Raw genomic sequence first — 22957 nt, forward strand, 5'->3', positions numbered from 1 at the left:
CTGCCTGACCTGCTGCACTTTTCCAGCAACACATTTTCAGCTCTGATCTCCAGTATCTGCAGACCTCACTTTCTCCTCTATGTACATGGACACCAAGATCTCTCTGCTCATGTACACTACCAAGAATCTTACCATGAGTCTAGTACCCTGCATTACTGTTACTCCTTCCAAAGTAAATCACCTTACATTTTTCCATATTAAGTTCCATTTGCCACCTCTCAGCCCAGTTCTACAGCTTATCTATGGCCCTCTGTAACCTACAACATCATTCGGCACTATCTACAACCTTAGTGTCATCTGCAAATTTACTAACCCATCCTTCTGTGCCCTCATCCAGGTCATTTATAAAACTGACAAACAGCAGAGGCTCCCAAACAGATCCTTGCAGTACACCACTCATAACTCAACTCCAGGATGAATATTTCTCATCAACCACCACCCTCTGTCTTCTTTCAGCTAGCCAATTTCTGATCCAAACTGCTAAATCACCCTCAATTCCATGCCTCTATATTTTGTGCAATAGCTACCATGGGGAACCTTATCCAGTGCCTTACTGAAATCCATATGCACCACATCAGCCACTTTACCCTCATCCACCTATTTGGACACCATCTCAAAGAACACAATAAGGTTTGTGAGGTACGACCTTCAAAAAATTGTGTTGACTATCACTAATCAACGTATTCCTTTCTAGATGACTATAAATCGTCTCTCTTATAACTGTTTCCACAACTGAAGTAAGGCTCACTGGTCTATAATTACCAGGATTGTCTCTGCTCCCCTTCTTTAACAGGGGAACAACATGTGCTATCCTCCAGTCTTCTGGTACTATTCCTGTAGACAATGACGACATAAAGATCAAAGCCAAAAGCTCAGCAATCTCCTCCTTGGCTCAGAGAATCCTACGAAAATCCCATCCGGCCCAGGAAACTTATCTATTTTCACACTTTCCAGAATTGCTAACGACTCCTCCTTGTGAACCTCATCCCATCTAGTCTAGCAGCCTGTATCTCAGTGTTCTCCTTTAACAACATTGTCTTTTTCTAGTGTGAATACTGACAAAAAAATATTCATTTAGCGCTTCCTCATCTCCTCTGACTCCACGCACAACTTTCCACTACTATCATTGATTAGCCCTAATCTTACTGTAAAAACAATGACTGCAGATGCTGGAAACCAGAGTCTAGATTAGAGTGGTGCAGATGCAGCAGTTCAAGCAGCATCCAAGGAGCAGTAAAATCGACGTTTTGGGCAAAAGCCTTAATCTTACTGTAGTCATTCTTTTATTCCTGATATACTGATAGAAAGCCTTAGGGTTTTTTCTTGATTCTATCTGCCAATGACTTCTCATGTCTCCTCCTGGCTCTTCTTGGCCCTCTCTTCAGTCTTTCCTGGCTAACTTGTAACTCTCAAGTGCCCAATTGAGCCTTGACATCACATCCTAACATAAGCCTTCTTCTTCTTCCTCTTGACAACTTCCTTAGTAAGCCACAGCTCTCGTGCTCGACAACTTCTTCCCTGTCTGAGAGGTACATGCTTATCACAGACCCACAGTAGCTGTTCCTTGAATAAGCCCCACATTTCAATTGTGCTCATCCCATGCAGTTTCCATCCCTATTCCGCGCATCTTAAATCTTGCCTAATCACATCATAATTGCCTTTCCCCAGCTATAACTCTTACCCTGCAGTGTATACCTATTTATTTCCATTGCTAAAGTAAACATAACCGAATTGTGGTCACTATCACCAAAGTGCTCACCTACCTCCAAATTTAACACCTAGCTGGGTTCATTACTCTGTACCAAATCTAACATGGCCTCGCCCCTTGTTGGCCTGTCTACATACTGTATCAGGAAACCTTCCTGCACACCTTGGACAAAAACTGACCCATCTAAAGTACTTGATAGGTGGAAATGTGGAGTATTAAGAGCAGCTGTAATCTTACTGAATGGCAGAACAGGCTCAAGGGGCTTGCACCTTTATATGTTTATGTGAGTGTACTACGTGGTGTGTTATATAACAGATTTGCTGTACTACTCTATGACTTCTTCAGCATTCACTAAGATGAGTGCAACATAACTTTCCTTTTTTGTAATCTGTGCTGATTACTACTTGTTATATTTTGTTTTCTAGGTAAGCATTCAGTTAAGATAGATCAAACATGAAATTTAATCTCTTCTTTTTAGTTTATAAATACTTTTCTGTTATATATTTAAATAAGGATACAGTTGGGTTAGATTTTGTTGTTACCAGGTAACAACATTATTCACGGTTGACCTTAAATCAAAGTATACACATCCTACCACAATCCTGGTGGCAAGAATTTCAGTTGTTGACCAGAAATCTTCTTCAGACCCGGGGATCTTATCAGGAAGCTGTAGATTCAGTTACTTCTACCTCTTCCAGAGAGTCCCGCTGAACCACACCCTACTGCAGTGGTGGTGAGGCCACTCATGGACCTTCCTTGGAATCAGGACTCTATAACTTAATGAGACCAGTTTATGGTATGAGGAAGAAGTATAGCTGCATATCCCATTCCCCTCCCAGTTGAGTACCTCAATCATGGACAAAGCTAAGTGAGCTCGGTGAGGGTGTGCTTTCCCAGGGTGATAATCTCAGAGATGATTGGAAACAAGGTGGTGACTCCAAGTGGCCACTCCTCTGATCAGCACTCAGTCCCTTGATCAGGTGCTCGTTTCCTCTGATCAATACATCTCTCCCCTACCCCCCACAAGTTAGTAGCAGCATAACAACTATCTTACACATGGCATGGTGACAGCCATCATGTAGCTGGGTTAATCCTATGACGTCAGGTTTAGACTCTTCAGTGATTCTTAACTAGCCACTTAAGACCAGTTTGACAATGGATCTTCCCATCCAGAATTAAATTATAGTAGAGGCTTGAAGACAATGGGGTTTGAGTAAGCCATCAAATAGGAAGTAAGTGCCTTTCCTGCCTCCAAGTTCATCACTACCAGGGACAAGAAATTCCATCTGAAAATAGATCAGTTTTCTTCCTGCCATTGACTTCTATGGTGTAGAAACATGTGTTTTGAAAAGTCAAGTACAGGTGAAAATTTTACAGTGATTGGCAGAACACTTCGGAGTATTGGTATGCAGAGGGATCTGGGTGTACAGATCCATAGATCACTGAAGGTGGCATTGCTGGCAGAAGAGGTAGTAAAAAAAGGGTTTATGGCATGCTTGCCTTAATTTGAAGATTGCTCCTTCATCAGGTAACTAATGGGGCAGGACATAAGACACAGAATGTATAACAAAAGATCATCGTATCACGCAACTAATACCATATATTGAACGTACTTAGAGTGCTGTTAAGTCTTTCATCTTTTAGAATGGGTTGCAGGTATCAATTCATGTGAGGTTGGAGTTTATCTGTATTCCAATCTTGAGTCAGACTGGTTATATTTCCAAACGTGGCTTTCAGCCTCTGCTCGGCCACTCTGCAAAGGCTGATAGCCAAGTTTGGTACCCATGAGGGTGGCCTTAACTCAGGACCTTGGGTTCATATCACACTACAGGTGACCCCACTACACTATACATTCTCACACACACCCTCCCACTCAAGCACACATGCTCACACACTCACACAGACCCTCTCTCATACACACACTATCTCTCAGACACATGCATGCACCCCACACACTCTCACCCATGTGCTCACTCTCTCACAAACTTATACTCTGTCACACTGTACCAAGCACGCACACACAAACACTCACAAGCACTCACACGCACCCGCTCACACTCTCTCCCACACATACACTCCCTCACTCTCTCCCTCACATACACGCACAAACACATATAGGACTGTAGGATGAATTTGCATTTGCAGAATTGTATTTGCAGATACATTCTATTTTGTTCAAAAAGCACACAATCTGCAGGCAGTCAATCCATGTGAAATTTTATAAATTCCTCCTTTGGAAATAGAACCAATCTGACTCAAGATTGGAATACAGACAGACTGTAACCTTATACCTTTAATGTATTGCCTGAACTGAGATGTCACTTTTATTTATAAAACCTTATATTATCTCAGGAATGTGACTTGAAAGACGTTCTGGGATTTACATAGTAATGATTCAATACCTGCAACCCATTCTAAAAGATAAAAGATTTAACGGCAATCTAGGTTTGTTCAATATATTACATCAGTTGCATGATGCTATGATCTTTTGCTATTAATTGTATGTCTAATGATCCTGTCCCACTAGTTACCTGATGAAGGAGAAGCGGTCCAAAAGCTAGTACTTCGAAATAAACCTGTTGGCCTATAACTTGGTGTTTTGTGATTTTTAACTTTGTCCACCCCAGTCCAATGCCGGCGCCTCCACATCATGACTTCATTGGAAGGGGCATTGACGATAAGTATAGACAAGTGATGCTGCAGCTTTATAGAGCTTCAGTGAGGCCACATGTGGAATATTAAATACAGACTGGTCAGGACACTACCAGAAGGATGTGGACGCTTTGGAAGGGGCACAGAAACAGTTTACCAAGATGTTACCTGGTATGGGGGACTTTAGCTATGAAGAAAGATTGGCTAGTTTAGGTTTGATTTTACTGGAACGCAAGAGGTTGGGGGGGCAACCTCATAGAAGTTTATAAGATTGTGAATGACGTGGTTAAAGTGGAAAGTATGAGGCTTTTCCCCAGGGTTGGGGGTTGGGGTCAATTACTGGAGGACACAGGTTCAAGGTGTGTGGGGAAGTTAAAAACACAGTGTGAGGCAAGTTTTTCACAGGTGGTGTGTGCCTGGAATGCATAGCCAGCGGAGGTGGTGAAAGCAGACTCAATAGCAGCATTCTAGAAGCACGTGGGCAAATATATGAATAGGAAGGGAAAGAGGGTAAGGATCCTGTAAGTGAAACATGAAATTTGATCTCAATTTTTTTTTAGTTTATAAATACTTTTCTGTTATATATTTGAATATATATTAGTGTGTGTGTGTGTATATATATGTGTATATATATATATATATATAGTTTTAGTATGGAAGCACAAAATGTGGCAGCGTAGACTTGGAGGGCCAAAGGACCTGTTCCTGTGTTGTCTTGTTCTTTGTGTTCTGTGGGCAAAAATGGCAGGAAGTTTTGGGTGTTGCTTATAAGTCATTGTACCACAAATACTCTAGGAAAGGCTGTTTCAATAGAAACACATTAAGTCTGATTTATTCAGTATGATTCATTTCACAGAAGGTTTAATATTCTTTACATAATTGACGGGCAGTTATCCCTAATACTGGTTCAATACTTGTGTTTTAAATTTTCAGTCCAACAGTGGAGCTACGGAGTAAATTTGGAAAGCCCACCACAACGTTTGGACTTATGCGCCACAGTCCAGACCAGAAATTGCTGGATAGCTATAGCATCCAATAACAGTGAATGCCAAATGCATTGCCAGTATTGGCAGACAAAATTTGGGATTTCCTATCAAATACACATCCTATGGTTCTGGTCAATAGTTTCCTGAACTACCTTTCTTTCTAAATATAAGAATTTGTTCTGCAGCTCCCTTTTGTAATGATTTGTTAACACATTGTTATTGTTCTATAATTTAGTTAATAATGCAATCTATCCAGACTAAAGAATTTTACTCTCTCCAAAATGTGATGAGTTTATGAATTACTTCCGTTTTTCTTACGAGTCTCGTTTGTATTTCTTTTGGAAAGCACTGACAACTAAAGCACTATCTTCTGTCCAGTTATTCTCTTAAATATTTACTGTAGATTTGACTACAATGGAAGCAACTGATTCTTAGAAGTTTTTCAAATCCCATATGAATAGTTATTAGCTAGTGAGTAATGAGTAAAAATGTAACTTTGGCGGTCTTTCAATGTTCATCCCAATTAAAATTATTAGATAGTGAAGTCAGAGTTTCATATTTCTAAAATTACAATTTTTGTGTTATATATTTACTGACATTGGAACTAAGTTCTCTTTGTAATAATGATTCTTATTTCTTTTGAAAAGGGTTACAAGGGTTTATCAGGACAGCCAGGACTTCCAGGACTACAGGTAACATCTAACTCATCTTTTTTATATTCATTTGTAGGATTTGGGCATCCCTGACTGGGCCATCATGTGTTGCCTGTCCCCCTGCCCTTGAGAAAGTGATAGGGAGCTGACTGCCAGAATTGCTACAGTCCATTTTGTAGGTAGATCCACATTGCCATTAAGGCAAAAGTTATAGGATTATGAAGTAGCAACACTGAACAAACAGCGATAGTATTCCAAATCAGAGTGGCAAGTGTTTTAGAGGAAACCTGGAGGTGGTGGTGTTCCCATGTATCTGTTTCAAAGTCAGTCCTTCTAGATGGTAGTGACCATGGGTTTGGAAGATACTGTTCAGGGAGCCTTGATGATTTTCTACACTGCATCTTGTGGATAGTGCACACTGCTGCTATTGAGCATCTTTGGTGGAACAAGTGAATGTTTGTGGGTGTGGTACCATCAGGTGACTACTTTGTTAAGATGGTGTCAAGTTTCTTGAGTATCGTTGGAGCTGCATTCATCCAAGCAAGTTATGAGTATTCCATCACGCTCGTGACTTGTGCCTTATAGACAGGTTTTGGGGAGTCAAGAGGTAAGTTACTCTCTACAGAATTCCTGGTGTTTAACCTGCTTTTGTAGCTATAATAATAAATGGCGGTCCAATTCAGTGCCAGATCATTGATAACACCCGGAATATACTTAATGAGCGAGGTAGTGACAGTGCGAAGTAGTTATAATCTCTCTTGTTGAAGATGGTCATTACTTAGCACTTGTGTGACACAAACATTACATGCCACTTGTCAGCCGAAGCCTGGATATTGACCAAATCTTATTACATTTGAACATGGACTGCTTCAGTATCTGAAAAGTTTTGAATGGTGCTAAACATTGTACAATCATTGATAATCATCCCAATTTATGATCTTATGATGAGGGGAAAGTCATTGATGAAGCAACTGAAGATGGTTGGACCCACAACACCATTCTGAGGATGGTGCTCCAATAAGCACAATCATCTTCCTTTATGCCACATATGATTCTAACCAACAGAGAGTTTTCCCCGATTCCTATTGACCACAGATTTTCTAAGGGGCCTTGATGCCACAATCAGTCAAATGAAGCCTTGATGTCATTAGTTACTCTCACCTCTCCTTTGATTGTATTGTATTTCTCTTGGTGTGTCTTCGTATATAATCATATAAAAATGTGGTTGATCAAGTTTTTGTTCAACATTCCTATACAAAAACAGCAATAATCTCACACTGTGATCAAGGTAATTACTGAAGTAAAATACTAGAAATTTAAAATAGCATTTTCAGGTTTTATTTTAGCTCAAGATAAGTAATTTATTAACAACATCTTACATTTATATGCATCATTAATGGATTAAAAATCCTAAAATTTCTATGGCGTAAAGGATTTAAAAGATTATAACTATCAGAGATACACGCTATATTAATCAAAGATATAGACTTTAAGGTGAATGAGACAACCAGAAACCAGCTTAGTGACCGGAAATCATTCTGTGCTGAAGATCAAAACACATTCAGGCCTGGATGTTCATCATGACAGAGGGTATCTAAATGAGGTGAAAACACCAGAATAAGTTAGGAATTCCCCCAAGTCCTGCCACAACCTGCCATTTCTAATTTTTGTGAGAGCAGAATGAGGGCTAGTTTGTAATTCACATATATATGCTTCCTTGAAGCAGCTGGCCCTTTAGATGACCCGTTGCCTTCACTCAGAATGAGTCCTTGATGTCGGAACCAGAGTGTGGAGATGAGACCAGGTAACAGCAGGTCTGCCTCCTCCATAGCGAGGATAGCCCTTGGAGAGCTGAGCTGGTCCCGCAGATATGGTCCCCAACCCCTTGTAGAAAGGGGTCAGAAATTCTTTGATGATGAGGATCAGGTTCCCTCTGGGACTATTAGCTGTAGAACAGATTGTGTGCAAAAGTTGCACAAACCCTTGGAAAAGTCCAACTCATCAAGGCTTCTTAAGAACTGTCATGAAGTGTCAACAAGTGTTAACTATTAAGAACTGTCAACGAGTATCAAAATGTGTTTTTTTATGAATGAGAGTGCTTTTCTGTATAGTGTGCAGTCGTTAATACAGAGCCTTAAGTAATAAAACAAGAATTATTATGTGTGCATGTGTGTTTGAATATATTCAATGAATTGGCAGGCAGATGAAGGGGAAAGAATGTTTGGAGGAAGTTGGCACTTCTGACGCAGGTGTCTGAATGGCCTTGAGGATGGTTAGCGGGGTGTAAATGGCATGGAAAAGATGAGGAGCTATCAGAGTGCATTAGATTGCATGGGTAGGGCACAGGGAGTGTAGGAATGCAGATGTTGTAAAGTGTGAGTATTGAAGGTTTGTTTATATTTTGCTTTTGGAGAGGTTTGGTATCCGTTTGGATCTAGTCCGGGACACCTTTGGTGAAGGTAAGACAACTTTTGCGGTTGTGAAAAAATCTTACGTATTTAACAAGTGCATAAACTCATTGGACTCTGAGCCCTTGAGCAGCATGAGCAATGGTGAGAAATTAACAAAAATACAGTGAGAATGAAAAAATGCAATTCACGATAGTGAGAAATGTAATTTCCACTTAAGTTTTCAATTGCAAGAGGAGAATCCCACTGGTAAGGAGAGAGGAATGTATTTTCATACATTTCTGTCTTATTGCTGGTTAATCTCACCTAATTTCCAAGCAGGTTGCAATTCTCCCAGGTCCGAATGAGAAACTAGATTGTTGTACTTTCCAACTTCTGAAAGTCGGAGCCAGTTAACTAGGAAGCTGCAGCTTGGCAGTGCTTCTCTGGGTCTCCATGTTGGCTGGCATTCCCCAATATCTCCTCAGGGCATGAAATACTGAAATCAGCAACATCACAATACCAAAGGACATCACTGTAGCATATCTTAACAACCAACTACCTTAGCATACAATTCAGCACTTCACAATCGTATTTTGGAGCTCACTGACAACTTACGTTGCAATACTTCTGTAACTTGATGCGAAACGTGGTTGACTTACAAACATTGCATGTATCAGAATATGGTGCATTCTCAGGCCATTACTTTCCTTTCTTAATACTCATTCATTTGCACTTTCTTGGAAATTCAAAGCATCCCTTCCTTACCTTGCCTTTTAGCCCATTGCCACTTTATTCAGACTTACTGGCTCACAATAGTCTTGTCTTGCTTGTCCTTTTAGTGCAAACAGAAAGCAAGGCAGCTTGTTGTGGTTGCCAGTACTGAGCAGTGAAGAAGGTGGTCACCTTGCTATATGTTTCCATACTACATCAATGTTACACCAATGGCATGTGCTAGAAGCTGATATGGCAACCATCCTGCACATGCTTCAACTTCATTGCCAAGTCTGCAAGTCTAAAATAAGTAGTCCTTAGTTGATTGAAGGGACTATGGCCATCAGGAGGGTGCCATGACACTCAGTAAAGAACATCATCTGATTTCCAATTCCAGATAGTTCCTGGCCAGAAACTCATTTACCTGGGCTGAAGACAAATCACGGTCACCTCTGGATTTTGTGGTGGTCTCAAACTTCACCATCATCTTTCTGAATTGCAATTAATTCTGTACATTTCCTGGATTTTCATTTCTACAGAAATAACTCCATCAGAGCATCCACCAATACTCTACACTTTAGAACTCTGTGACTTCTTATGAAATTCCTGACACTGCACTTGACCAATTCATTGTTGCTGCATGCTCATTCCACCCTACCTACACTGAAGTTATCCTTCATAGAGCTCTAATTTTATTCATGGCCTCCCTCTTTTGTCTCTTATCTCATAATTACTATCAAGGTTTTATATTTCTCAATATATAGTCTGGTAACTTGACTTTTCCCTATGTTCAATCACATGAGTATTTGGCTGCCACTCCAAAACCAAGCCCATCACTTCCATTTCCACTCATCCCTTTCTTTTAACCTTTTGGGCTTACTATTCTGAACAACAGACCTCTAAAGCCCCACTTGAGGTCCCTTGTTTTTCCTCCAGTTCCCCCTCTATAACCTCTCATGCTCTCCGCAACCTAATTTTGTTCATGAGATCTATGTCCTGCATCTCTACCTCTCTATACTCTTTCAAGACATTCTTTAAAATTTCGTATAAACATTTGGCTGTCTTCTACGTGACTTGGTATGAAATGTTAATTTAACACACTGCAATGAAGTACCCTAAAACTTTTTATTGCATTAGAATGCTATGCAATTACACGCTGTTGTGTATTCTGTTTGTGCAAATTAAAGCACTGCTGAAATCATGGTCAGTGCTGGAATTCGGGTGCATTTGTCAAAGTTTCAATATGAATGACTAGAAGATTACAGCCAGCATGGATTATCAACACGCACAATTGCCAGAACAAGAATTCACAAAATTATCACATTCCAGACTGTGACACCAAACATTATCAAATAATTGGTTACTGATAATAAAGTGACAATTCTTTCCTGCTTCTCCCAAAGTTATTCCTGGAGTGTTATGGAATTATTTAAGTGTACCTACAGCACAAACTCTTAAGCTGTACTAATACACAAGAATTATTTACCCTTTGAAGTATGGATGAATGTATTATGTATGTACATTTTTATGAGATGACAGAAACAACAGGTTAGGTAGTGTTCAAGCTTCTGGACTGCAACTCCCTTTTGGCTGACCGGCTGCATCCTTTTTTAATTAGTTCTTAATTTACTTTTGTCTCAAATTCATCATTTTTTCTTACAACAACTGATGTTTCAGTTGGACAGCCCCAGATCCCAAGCAGTTTTGGCAGGCCTCCATCCTCAGCAGTTTCAACAAACTCCTGGTCCTTGGTGATTTTGGCATGCCCCAGGCCTTGGTTGTTTCGATAGGCTTGTGATCCTCAGCGGTTTTGATGTGGCCTGGCCTCAACACTTGTAATGGGCTCCAGGCCTCAGCGATTTTGATTGACCCTGGGCCTCAGCAGTTTTGATGGGCCGCCTGCCTCAGCAGTTTTGATGGGCCCCAGACCTCAGCGGTTTTGATTGGCCCCGGGCCTCAGCGGTTTTGATGAGCCCAGGCCTCAGCGTTTTGATCAGCCCCGGGCCTCAGCAGTTTTGATGGACCCAGGCCTCAGCGGTTTTGATGGGCCCCAGACCTCAGTGGTTTTGATCGGCCCCGGACCTCAACGGTTTTGATGGGCCCAGGCCTCAGCAATTTCGATGTGCCCCAGGCCTCAACGGTTTTGATCGGCCTTGGGCCTCAACAGTTTTGATGGGCCCCGGGCCTCAGCAGTTTTGATGGACCCCAGACCTCAGCGGTTTTGATCGGCCCCGGGCCTCAGCAGTTTTGATCAGCCCCGGGCCTCAGCAGTTTTGATGGGCCCAGGCCTCAGCCGTTTTGATGGACCCCAGACCTCAGCGCTTTTGATCGGCCCCAGGCCTCAGCAGTTTTGATTGGCCCTGGGCCTCAACGGTTTTGATGGGCCCAGGTCTCAGCAATTTTGATGGGCCCAGGCCTCTATGGTTTTGATGAGCCCAGGCCTCAGCGGTTTTGATCGGCCCCAGGCCTCAGCAGTTTTGATGGGCCCAGGCCTCAGTAGTTTTGATCAGCCCCGTCCTCAGCGGTTTCAACAGACTCCCTCATCTCAGCAGTTTCAATGGACCCCCAGTCCTTGGTGGTTTTGACAGTCCCCTAGTGTTTGAAAGTTTTGACAGGCTCCTGGTTCTTGGCAGTTTCAAGAGGCCCCCAGTCCTCAGCAGTTGGACAGTTCCTGGTCTTCCACAATGGCCAATTCATGAAACAATGAGGCTTTGGAATGAACAAAAAAAGATATTTGTCTAAACTTTGTCTCTTTTTTCATATATAATTAATGTAATTAAATGATGCTGTTTTGTGGCAACATACACATAGAGTCATAGAGTCATACAGCAGTACGGCCCAACCAGTCCATGTTGAACATAATTCCAACTAAACTAGTCCCACCTGCCTGCTCCTGGCCAATATCCCTCCAAACCTTACCTATTCATGTATCAATCCAAATATCTTTTAAACATTGTAATTGTACCCACATCCACCACTTTCTCAGGAAGTTCATTCCACATGCAAACCACATGCAAAAAGTGTCTCTTATGTCTTTCTTCAATCTCTTTTCTTTCACCTTAAATATGTGCCCCGGTCTTGAAATCCCCTATCCTAGAGAAAAGACAACTACCATTAGCTGTATGCCATTTGCTGTGTTTTCCCAAATACAAGTATCAATAAATTTCTATCTATCTATCTATCTGTTTATCTATCTATCTATCTATTTATCTTTTAAGTCCCTAATTTTCATTAGGAACATAGGTATAGGGAAAGGCCATTCAGAATTTGAGTCTGTTCTGCTAATCATTTAGCTCATTGCAGATGTGTAACTTTACACCATTTACTCTATTTATTCCTTATCAATATTCTTATTTATCAAAAATCCAACAATTTTAGTCTCAAAACTTCAAATACCCAGAACTCCAGTGCAGAGGTGCTTCCTGGAATCACCTTTTAAAAGTACAATTAAACCTTGTTGCTCCAAATTTCTCAACCAACCAAACTGGATTCTCTAGTTAACCTTTTCAATTCCTTTGTCATAAAAATATCTTAGTGGAATCTTCCCAACTCCTGAACAACATAATCAATGGTGGGTCAGTTGGGAAATGTGGCAAGCATATTTACATGCCATTAATATCTAATCTTACCTAATTATACACATTTCCTATTCTCCCACATTGGAGAGAAACTAGATGGCAACAATTTCTGACATGAAAGTCAGATTAAGTACATGACAGATCCAGCTCACCTTTTGCTTCTCCAGGCCTCCAACTCAAACAGCAATCCCCAACATCTCTGATTACGCTCCCTGGGTTACTGCCCGAAACCTCATTCATGGAGGTTGGCATCAGACACATACCAACCTCATTGCATCATCATGACACATGAACAGGGCTGTTCTGCACTTCAGTATTGTACTTTAGAGTGCACCAACACCTTTCACCATAATGCAGCTGCCAGTGTATACGTGCATACGGGCAAGCACCCACGTCCTGGATTGGACCAAGGTAAAGGTTTCTTGTTTGGCTTCTGAGCATTCACTCACTTTGCACCTGTATGGATGCCTATAGAATCTCTCCCTTATTTTTATATTTAGCAATTAGTTGCCTCATTTAGAATTTTAAGGCTCACATTACTTCTGTCTTGCCTTGCTATTTAGTGCAGACACAAAGCCAGGCAGCTTTCAATAGTTGCCAGCAGTAATTAGTCAACATATAAAGTTGTAGATTTGCCAACTTTAATGGCATTTAAATGGTCATTGGATAAACATATGGATGAAAATGGAATAGCATAGGATACATAGGCTTCAGATAGGTTCCACAGGTTGGCACAACATCAAGGGCCGAAGGGTCTGTACTGCACTGTGATGTTCTATGTTATACATAAAAGGTACGAGAGATGCAAGTGTGGACATTGAACTGCTGAAGAATGCAGTAGTGGGGAATGGTGTCTTTCAACGTGAAGACTAATGTAAAGTACCTATTCAGTTCCTCTGCCATTTCTTTCTTCCCTATTACTATTGGATTGTAACTTGGTGTTGTGAACTTTTTAACTTTGTACACCTCAGTCCAACACCGGCACCTCCAAATCACAACAGGGACAAGTAAATTTGAGATTGTACACTCTAACTAACAGTGTGAATCTAATTAGTCATATTCCTCTGATATTTTCCCTTTGTCCTTCTGGAAGTTTCACTGAATCTGGTCCCACTGCGCTTTTAGACAATATGTTACAGATTATAACGAATCACCTGAGTAAGTGGGCGGCACGGTGGCACAGTGGTTAGCACTGCTGCCTCACAGCGCCTGTAGACCTGGGTTCAATTCCCGACTCAGGCGACTGACTGTGTGGAGTTTGCACGTTCTCCCCGTGTCTGCGTGGGTTTCCTCCGGGTGCTCCGGTTTCCTCCCACAGTCACAAAGATGTGCGTGTCAGGTGAATTGGCCAAGCTAAATTGCCCGTAGTGTTAGGTAAGGGGTAAATGTAGGGGTATGGGTGGGTTGCGCTTCGGCGGGTCGGTGTGGACTTGTTGGGCCGAAGGGCCTGTTTCCACACTGTAAATCTAATCTCTAATCTCTAATCTCATAAAGATGAGAGACGATTGAACAAGGCATATTTCTGGCTTTGATTAAGAGAGCACATGACATGACTTTGAGTTCTGTACTGGTTACCTCAAAGGCATTTGGCTAGACATGTTAAGTGTGTCCTACCCAAATGCCCTTGCACCCCTACACCATAGTCTGACACATATCTAGCATACACTGTGTGCACTGAAGCTGGCTGTCCATAGCAGCTGCCAAAACCTTTCCAAGGAGACAGCTACATACTCACATGTCAGAGGTAGCATGATTCAAATAGCTTCAATAGATTCCTCCAATTTTTGTGTCAATTTATCCAGTACCTCTGACAAACTTGCCTGATGCTTGAGTGTATACCTGTGCATTTGGATGACATTATGGCCAATTCCATAGGGTTTCCTCCTGAAGGTCCCTCCAGAACTACTCTGAGTGCTAACAATGTGGGGCATTTCTTCATCTGCTGCTTACGGAGGTATGGCACCAGTCTGTGGTCTCAACTCTAATTTACACGATGTATTAACCAAAATATCTGTATATGAGCTGGTAGAGGTACCCTGCTGTACACCCTCTGTGAGACTTGTGGTTCTTCCCCAGAGTTGGAAGACTAATGGAACAGTAGCACAGCACTTAATAATAATTGTTACTTGGTTAATGGGATATGGAGGTCTCAACACGTGGGCCAACCTCTACCCTTTCCCACTAAGGCAAGGATCTGACTTTCTAGGGGCTGAGGACATGGATGCTGGGCATCCTATCACCTGTCTTAGCTTTTCTCAGCCAATAGTAGACTGTTTTCTCCTGGAATGAGACAAAACATTGAATTGGGTGAGATGCATAAGGCTGGCACAGTTGTTAATGCTGGTGCTGTTGGGGCAAGTGTGGTGAGGCATCCTAGGCGAGTGAGTAGACAACACAGAAGCCTTAGTATGAGGGGTTCAGGTGAGTGTGAGTGAGGAATGATGTTGCATGCAGTAGTGACTAAGATAGACTATGTGCCTTGATGGGAGCTGAATGCATCAGCAAAGGTAGAGTGAATGTGAGATTACACAGAGAAAATGCTGGCACTTACCCTTGTGAAGCGCACAAAGTCATTAACTTTCTTGCAGCTGTGCTGAACACTTCTCCAGAACATGGACATTGCAAAGACATTGGTAATAAATTCAGACCAGGTTGGCACAATTTGTGTTGTGGGCTCTTTTGCTGGTCCTGAGCAAAGACTTTCTCTGCATCACCTCATTAATCAGGACCTCCAGTTCCATGTCGGCACAGGAGGGAATTTCCATTTCTATATCACCTTTGGGGCAGTTTACAAATGGGAAATGTAAAGGACAGCGCTTGACCTGGTGCACAACTTTGTATCAAAATTGGCACTGGGAAACTCAGGAGGGCCTGACAGTACAAGTGGGAACAATAGAAATGATGTTAATTAAGCAGGCTGAGGAAAATAGCCTGAGGAAACTTGCTGAAGCTCTCAAAGAGAAATCCTCCATGCAACTCCTTGAAATTGACACTTGGCTGATTTTTGGTAAAATCAATCTCCTTGATTCTAAACTCAAGCATAGCAATCCTTTTAATTTATTTCCTTAGAAATTATAGTTCTAGTGAATGTGTGCTGTGTCTCCTTCAATTCATTTTCTCAAAACTAAATCCACTACTCCATAAAAGGTCTGACCAATGCTTTGTGTAACTTAAACATCAGTTCCTTATTTTTGTTTTCCAATTCTATTGAGAAAGAGGCCAATATTCTGTTATACATTTTTACTACTTCTTGTACCTACATACTAGCTTTAAATAGTTTATATTTATATACACCCAAAATGCTTTGATCCTCCATGGCTCACAATCTTTGATTATTAAGAAAACATTCTGATTTGTCTTTCTGAAGTCCAAACTGATTGAGTTATTTTCATAATGTTGAATTCTGTCTACTATTTGATATGTGCTTATTTATTTCCAACTATCTTCAAAATATCAATGAAAATGACAAAGTTTTGCACTTCAAAATAATTTTGGTTTTCTATCCAGCCATGAATTTGTAGTGAAGGACAGTCTGATTTAACAAGGGTATTCTCAGTTGTATCAAGCAATCACATTCACAGTTGACATAATAGCGAGGAATGAATCCTCAAAAATAATACAGTTACCAAATTAAGTCAAAACATTCATAATGATGTGCTTTTTGGGAGGTCTTACAAAGAAAATAATGCTTTCCCAGTTTGTTATCAAAGTTATTGGCCTTATATTATATAGCGAAATATAAATGAATTGATAGATTAGTGCAATAAAAGGCAAAGTCTCCATAGTCCTACAAGACCATAGGGCTGCTCTCATAAGAAAGAAAAATGGCTGGTGGTGGTTTAACCTGACGGTCGGGGATCCAAGATGGTAGCGACCCAGCAAGTCTGAGTCTACAGTGCTCCTCCCAAGACTTGGGCAAAGTGGGTCACACCCCACCACACTCACCAAATCATTTAAAATAGCTGTTTAATTTCATTAGTTGCTTAGTATTACATTTTAAACAATCTAATCTTCAGTAAAAATGACTAAAGGGAAGGGAGCTCGCAGCTCTCAGCAAGCAGGAGCCCCTTCCCCAACCTCTCCAGCTGCAGCAGAGGTGTCCGCAGCCACCCCAGGGGACTTACCTACAGTGGCGAGCCTCGTGGAAATCATCTCCAAACTGGATGTGAAGATCGACGCTTTTATTGAAGAGTCCCGAAGCCGATGGGACTCACTCTCGGCCGCGCTGCAAAAGCACAACCGAGACATTAAGGAAATCGAGCGCCAAGTCGGAGGGGTGGAGCTACAGGCCACGACCTCCAAAACTACAGCAGTCTCGAACAGCGACTCCGGACCTTAGAGAACCACATTGACGACCTTGAGAATCGAGGTGGTCGTAAAAATATTCATTTGCTGGGCCTTCCCGAACAGGAAGAGGAAGGCCAGCTCACAGCATTTCTCGAACGGTGGCTTCCACAGCTGTTAAATCTGGAGGCTGGATCAGGCCAGGTAAGTGTAGAATAGGCCTACCAGATTGCAATACATGGGCCCGACTCGAACCAGCACCCCCGCCCGGTCCTGTTCCAGCTGCAGAGCTACAAGGAGAGGCAGATACTCCTAGAAGCCTCTAGAAATCTTGGAAAAGATTCCCAAGCCATGATCTATAAAGGATCCAAGATCTTGTTATTCCAGGATTTTTCCCCAGCTCTGGTCCGAAAGAGGAAGGCATTCGATGAGGCGAAGAAGTATTTAAGGGACTTAAATATTCAGTACTCCTTACGCTACCCAGCGACGCTACGCTTTAACCATGAAGGATCTGTGTATAACTTCAGATCGCTGGAAAAGGCTAAGGAATTTTTGGACTCTCTTAGATAAATTGTAAGAGATAATGGATGTTGGTTTGTCTTTCCCCCACTCCGGTATATATCCCTCCCTTTTTTTTTACCTTACTGTTTAATATTATCTTGGGGGGTGGGGAGAGGGATTGATTTATTAGTTCTCTACTTAACGATTTTCTCCCCCCCCACCTTGGGTTTTTTTTATTATCCTATATAGCCTGAGGGTCTAGTTAATGTTGGTGGGGGGAAGTGGTTACCTTATTCTATTTTACCTCTGTCTCTAGGGGCAGGGTTGTTTTCCCTTGTTATTTTGTATTATTATATTTAAGTATTACTTGTTGAGGTTGTAATTTTATAGTTATGTATGTTTATACATGGTACTAACATTACCAAATATATCCAGGTGTTGGTGTGGGTGGGGGGGTGGGCGAAGGGTGCTCACTGTTAACTCTAGCTCTGTAGTATATTTGAATTCTCCCCATCCTATTGAGGAGTGCCTGGGTCATGGGTGGGGCACTGGTTGGGAGAGGATACGATGGACCTTTGGAAAGGAAGTAATAACCCCTGAGAACAAGGGGAGATATCTCCATTTGAATATGTTTTTTTTATTATTTAGAAATAGTTTTTTATTACACTGTTGTGAGTGTATTAGAGAGCCTTTATTTTTGTGAATTTTATTTGCTCTATGCTCGTGATGTTCTGGCTGGGTTTCCCCTCCCGAGGGGTCTTGGATTTGCCTGGACGATTATGGTTGATCAGTCGGTTAAGTGGTGCACCTGGAATGTCAAGGGGAGTAATTCGCCAGTCAAAAGGAAGAAAATATTATCAAATCTCAAGAAAGAAAGAGTTGATATAGCTCTCCTACAGGGACACACCTGTTGGATAAAGAACACTTGAAATTACGACAGGTTGGATTTGATCAGGCCTTATTTTCTTCTTTTAGCGCAAAAAGCAGGGGAGTTGTTATTCTTATTCGGAAGAATTTCCCTTTCAAAATCCTAAATCAGATAATATACGAATCTGGATGATATATTCTGATTAAAGCCCTTATAAATGGAGAGGAATATGGGATTTTAAATTTGTACTGCCCCCCGGCACACCCCTTTAAATTTATAACGGAAGCCTTCTCAAAATTGATGGCTCTTGGTGCCCGTCATACAATTATAGGGGGAGACTTTAATTGTATTATGGATCCGGAAATAGATAGGATTCCCAAAAGTACTGCAGGAGTATCTCCCAGATCTAGACAATTGGTGGATCTGAACAAAGAATTAGGATTAGTAGATGTATGGAGATGTCTTCATCCACAGGGCAGAGATTTTTCTTTTTACTCCAATCCACATAAATGTCATACCAGAATTGATATGTTTTTCGGCCCCTCGATTTTTTTAAATTCCATATCATCCTGTAAAATAGGTAGTATAGCAATTTCCGATCACGCTGCTGTTTATATGGAAATCAAAGCAAGGAACGATGGTACACCCCCTCGGCATTGGCGCATGGACTCCTTCCTGATGAAAGATAGTAAATTTGTAAAGTACTCCTCAAGAATTTAAAACTTTTTTAGAAATTAATTTAGGTACGGCTAACAACCCATCAATGATGTGGGAGACCATCAAAGCTTCCGCGCAAGGTTTGATCATCTCCTACTCAGCAACCCAGAAAACATTAAAGGGAGAACAACAGCGTCTGCTCAAAGCTCGCTTAAAAGCAGCTGAAACAGCATACGCTGATAGACCTTCTATTATCAAATTGCAAAGGATTATGGCCCTTAGGACAGCTCTAAATGCCACGCTTACCCAAACGGCTCAGAGGGAAATATTTGCAAAACAAAGGTTATATGAATTTGGTGACAAACCGGGTAGATACTTAGCATTTCTTGCAAAGCAAAAGAAGACCCCTCAAACTATCACGTCTATCAAGGAAAGTACGGGTATTTTGACTCATGATCATAAAGGATTAATGCAATCTTTAGAAAATTTTATTCTGATTTATATAAATCGCAGGATTGTGAAGACAGGACTAGGAAGATGCAATCATTTTTAAAAAATTTGACCTTTCCGGACCTAACTCCGGAACAGGTATCGGTCTTAAATGCTCCCCTAACAGTCCAAGAAATGCTTGACGCAATCAGGCAACTTCAGAGCGGTAAGGCACCTGCCCCAGATGGTTTTCAAGCTGAATTCTATAAAGAATTTACAGGAATATTGGCTGGTTCACTTATGGACATGTATAACTACGCATACAGTCAGGGCTGTCTGCCGCCTTCATTGAAAGAGGCAAATATCTTTCTTATCCTTAAAAAAGGAAAGGATCTAGAAGATTGTGCGTAATGCAGACCAATATCCTTGCTGAATGTAGATTTTAAAATCCTTTCTAAAACGTTAGCATTGAGACTAGAAAGAGTACTGCCACATATCATAAAGGAGGATCAGACGGGGTTTATTAAGGGCAGTAGATCATCCAACAATATTAGAAGTGTTTTGAATATGATTCAAGCCTGTCACCAGGGAAAGATACCAGGAGTAGCAGTCTCATTAGATGCGGAAAAGGCATTCGATAGGGTTGAATGGTCATATTTGTGTTACACATTGGAAAGGTTTGGCGTTGGAAAGGTGTTTATCAAATGGGTCTCAAAATTGTATAGTGATCCCAAAGCAGTTGTGATTACCAATGGATTAGGCTCGGATAGCTTCAGTGTGGATAGGGACTGCCGTCAGGGATGTCTTCTCTCGCCATTGTTATTTACGCTAATAATTGAGCCACTAGCAGAAGCTATACGGACTGATCCTAATATAATGGCCCCGAGGATTGGTACAGGTAAACATAAAATTACCCTTTATGCAGATGATGTTCTTCTATTCCTCAGTGATCCTGTGAGGTCTGTACCTCGCTTAATCCAAGTTATTAATACATTTAGCGCATTCTCAAGCTATAAAATTAATTTCTCAAAATCGGAGGCTATGCCAATGGGTGGCCTTGCTATGATACCCCACTTAGTGGACGGATCCCACTTTCCCTTTCCATGGTCCCTGGAGGGTTTCTTATATTTAAGCATTTTTATTACCCCAGTATTTGGTCAGTTATACAAGGCTAACTTTGTGCATTTACTGGAAAGGATAAGGCAGAACCTCCAGCGATGGGGAAACCTTCCAATTTCCTGGCTGGGTAGAATAGCACTAATTAAAATGAATGTTCCTCCCCGTCTCCTATACCCTATGTGAATGCTCCCGGTGATGCTGCCGAGGCTGGCACTACATAAGTTATATGGCTGGTTGGGTTCCTTTATCTGGAATCATACACGGCCCCTGATTAAGCTGAAGAAGCTACAGCTTCCACAGGCAAGGGGAGGATTAGACTTCCCAGATTTTAGGAAATATCAGTTAAGTTCCCTATTAAGTTACATAGCTGATTGGGTCTTGTCTGATCTGCAATCAATCTGGCTGGGCATCGAGGCTTCTCAAGTAAAATGCCCACTTATTAAGCTTTTATTTTCAGACAAGAGGAAAATCATTACGGATCACTGTAAACACCTTATAATACTAAATAGAACATAGAACAATACAGCACAGAACAGGCCCTTCGATGTTGTGCCGAACATTCCTAGATTAAACACCTATCCATGTACCTATCCAATTTCCGCTTAAAGGTCACCAATGATTCTGACTCTGCCACTCCCACAGGCAGCGCATTCCATGCCCCCACCACTCTCTGGATAAAGAACCTACCCCTGACATCTCCCCTATACCTTCCATCCTTCACCTTAAATTTATGTCCCCTTGTAACACTCTTTTGGGCCCGGGGAAAAAGTCTCTGACTGTCTACTCTATCTATTCCCCTGATCATCTTATAAACCTCTATCAAGTCACCCCTCATCCTTCGCCATTCCAATGAGAAAAGGCCTAGCACTCTCAACCTATCCTCGTACGACCTATTCTCCATTCCAGGCAACATCCCTAGTAAATCTCCTCTGCACCCTCTCCAAAGCTTCCACATCTTTCCTAAAGTGAGGCGACCAGAACGCAAATGTGGCCTTACCAAGGTCCTGTACAGCTGCAACATCACCTCACGACTCTTGAATCCAATTCCTCTGCTAACGAACACTAATACACCATAGGCCTTCTTACAAGGTCTATCCACCTGAGTAGCAACTTTCAAAGAGCTATGAACATAGACTCCAGGATCCTTTTGCTCCTCCACCTTACTAAGAACCCTACTGTTAACCCTGTATTCCGCATTCTTATTTGTCCTTCCAAAATGGACGACCTCACACTTGACAGGGTTGAATTCCATCTGCCACTCCTCAGCCCAGCTCTGCATCATATCTAAGTCCCTTTGCACCTTACAACAGCCCTCCTCACTATCCACAACTCCACCAATCTTCATATCGTCTGCAAATTTACTGACCCACCCTTCGACTCCCTCTTCCAAGTCATTAATAAAAATTACAAACAGCAGAGGACCCAGAACTGATCCCTGCAGAACTCCACTTATAACTGGGCTCCAGGCTGACTATTTACCATCTACCATCTACAATTAAAGCTTGGAATATAATGCGGCAAAGTGAGGGCAATTCACATAAAACATCCCCCATGCGCCGATAGTGGGAGCATGGGGATTTCAACCGGGGTTTACAGATGCCACTTTTAAACTCTGGAGATCCAGAGGTATCTCATGTCTAGGGGACCTATTTAAAGAAAGGGTCCTGATGTCTTTTGAACAGCTGCGTCAGAAATTCGGATTACCTAATGGAGACCTATTTCGATACTTCCAAATTCGAAATTATATACAGAAGAAGACTACGTTATTAGATAGTCTTTATAAATCAGATATAGAATGTAGAGTGCTACGACCAATCAGTACTATTCAGTACTATCCTCCATCAGTACTATTTATCATTTACTAATGATGAAGTATCGGGAGATATGGACAATCTGCTTAAAACATGGGATCAGGATTTGGGACTAGAAAGCTCTATAGAAGCGTGGAATGAGATTTGGGAAAACACCAGAAGAATCACCATCTGCAACAGAACTCAGGCTACCCAGCTGAAGATACTTCATAGGGCCCATATAGCACCGGATCAATTGGCAAAATTTAAGGCAGGAGCATCTCCAATGTGTCCCAAATGTAAAATAGAGGTGGGCACTCTTGTACATTGCCTATGGACCTGTCATAAGATCCGTAGATACTGGACTAAAGTAGCAAGTACCCTGACAGAAATTTTAGGAACGGAAATTAAAGTGGACCCTGTATCTCTCCTTTTGGGCTTTCGAACTTACCCTCCCTGAAATGCACGGGAAGAGATTATTTTCTATTCTCTCTTTCTGTGCAAGGAAAAATATTTTGGTAAGCTGGGTGGCTGAGGGCCCTCCTGGACTTTCAAATTGGCACAGATTAATTATGGAATGTATTCCCCTTGACTTCCTTACAAATATGGTGCACCGAAAGACCGAATTATT

The 22957-nt window shown here is 41.6% G+C and overlaps 1 protein-coding gene across 1 annotated transcript in view; it reads left to right on the plus strand.

Annotated features, from left to right (window-relative positions):
- col21a1 (collagen, type XXI, alpha 1) overlaps positions 1 to 22957 on the plus strand; it is a 457104-nt gene that overhangs the window by 396714 nt on the left and 37433 nt on the right. Inside the window, exon 24 of the mRNA XM_060854885.1 lies at positions 5994 to 6038. Within this exon, the coding sequence (XP_060710868.1) occupies positions 5994 to 6038 (45 nt within the window). The remainder of the gene's footprint in view (positions 1 to 5993; positions 6039 to 22957) is intronic.

The sequence above is a fragment of the Hemiscyllium ocellatum genome, chromosome 3 (genome assembly GCF_020745735.1).
Source record: "Hemiscyllium ocellatum isolate sHemOce1 chromosome 3, sHemOce1.pat.X.cur, whole genome shotgun sequence".
NCBI lineage: Eukaryota > Metazoa > Chordata > Chondrichthyes > Orectolobiformes > Hemiscylliidae > Hemiscyllium > Hemiscyllium ocellatum.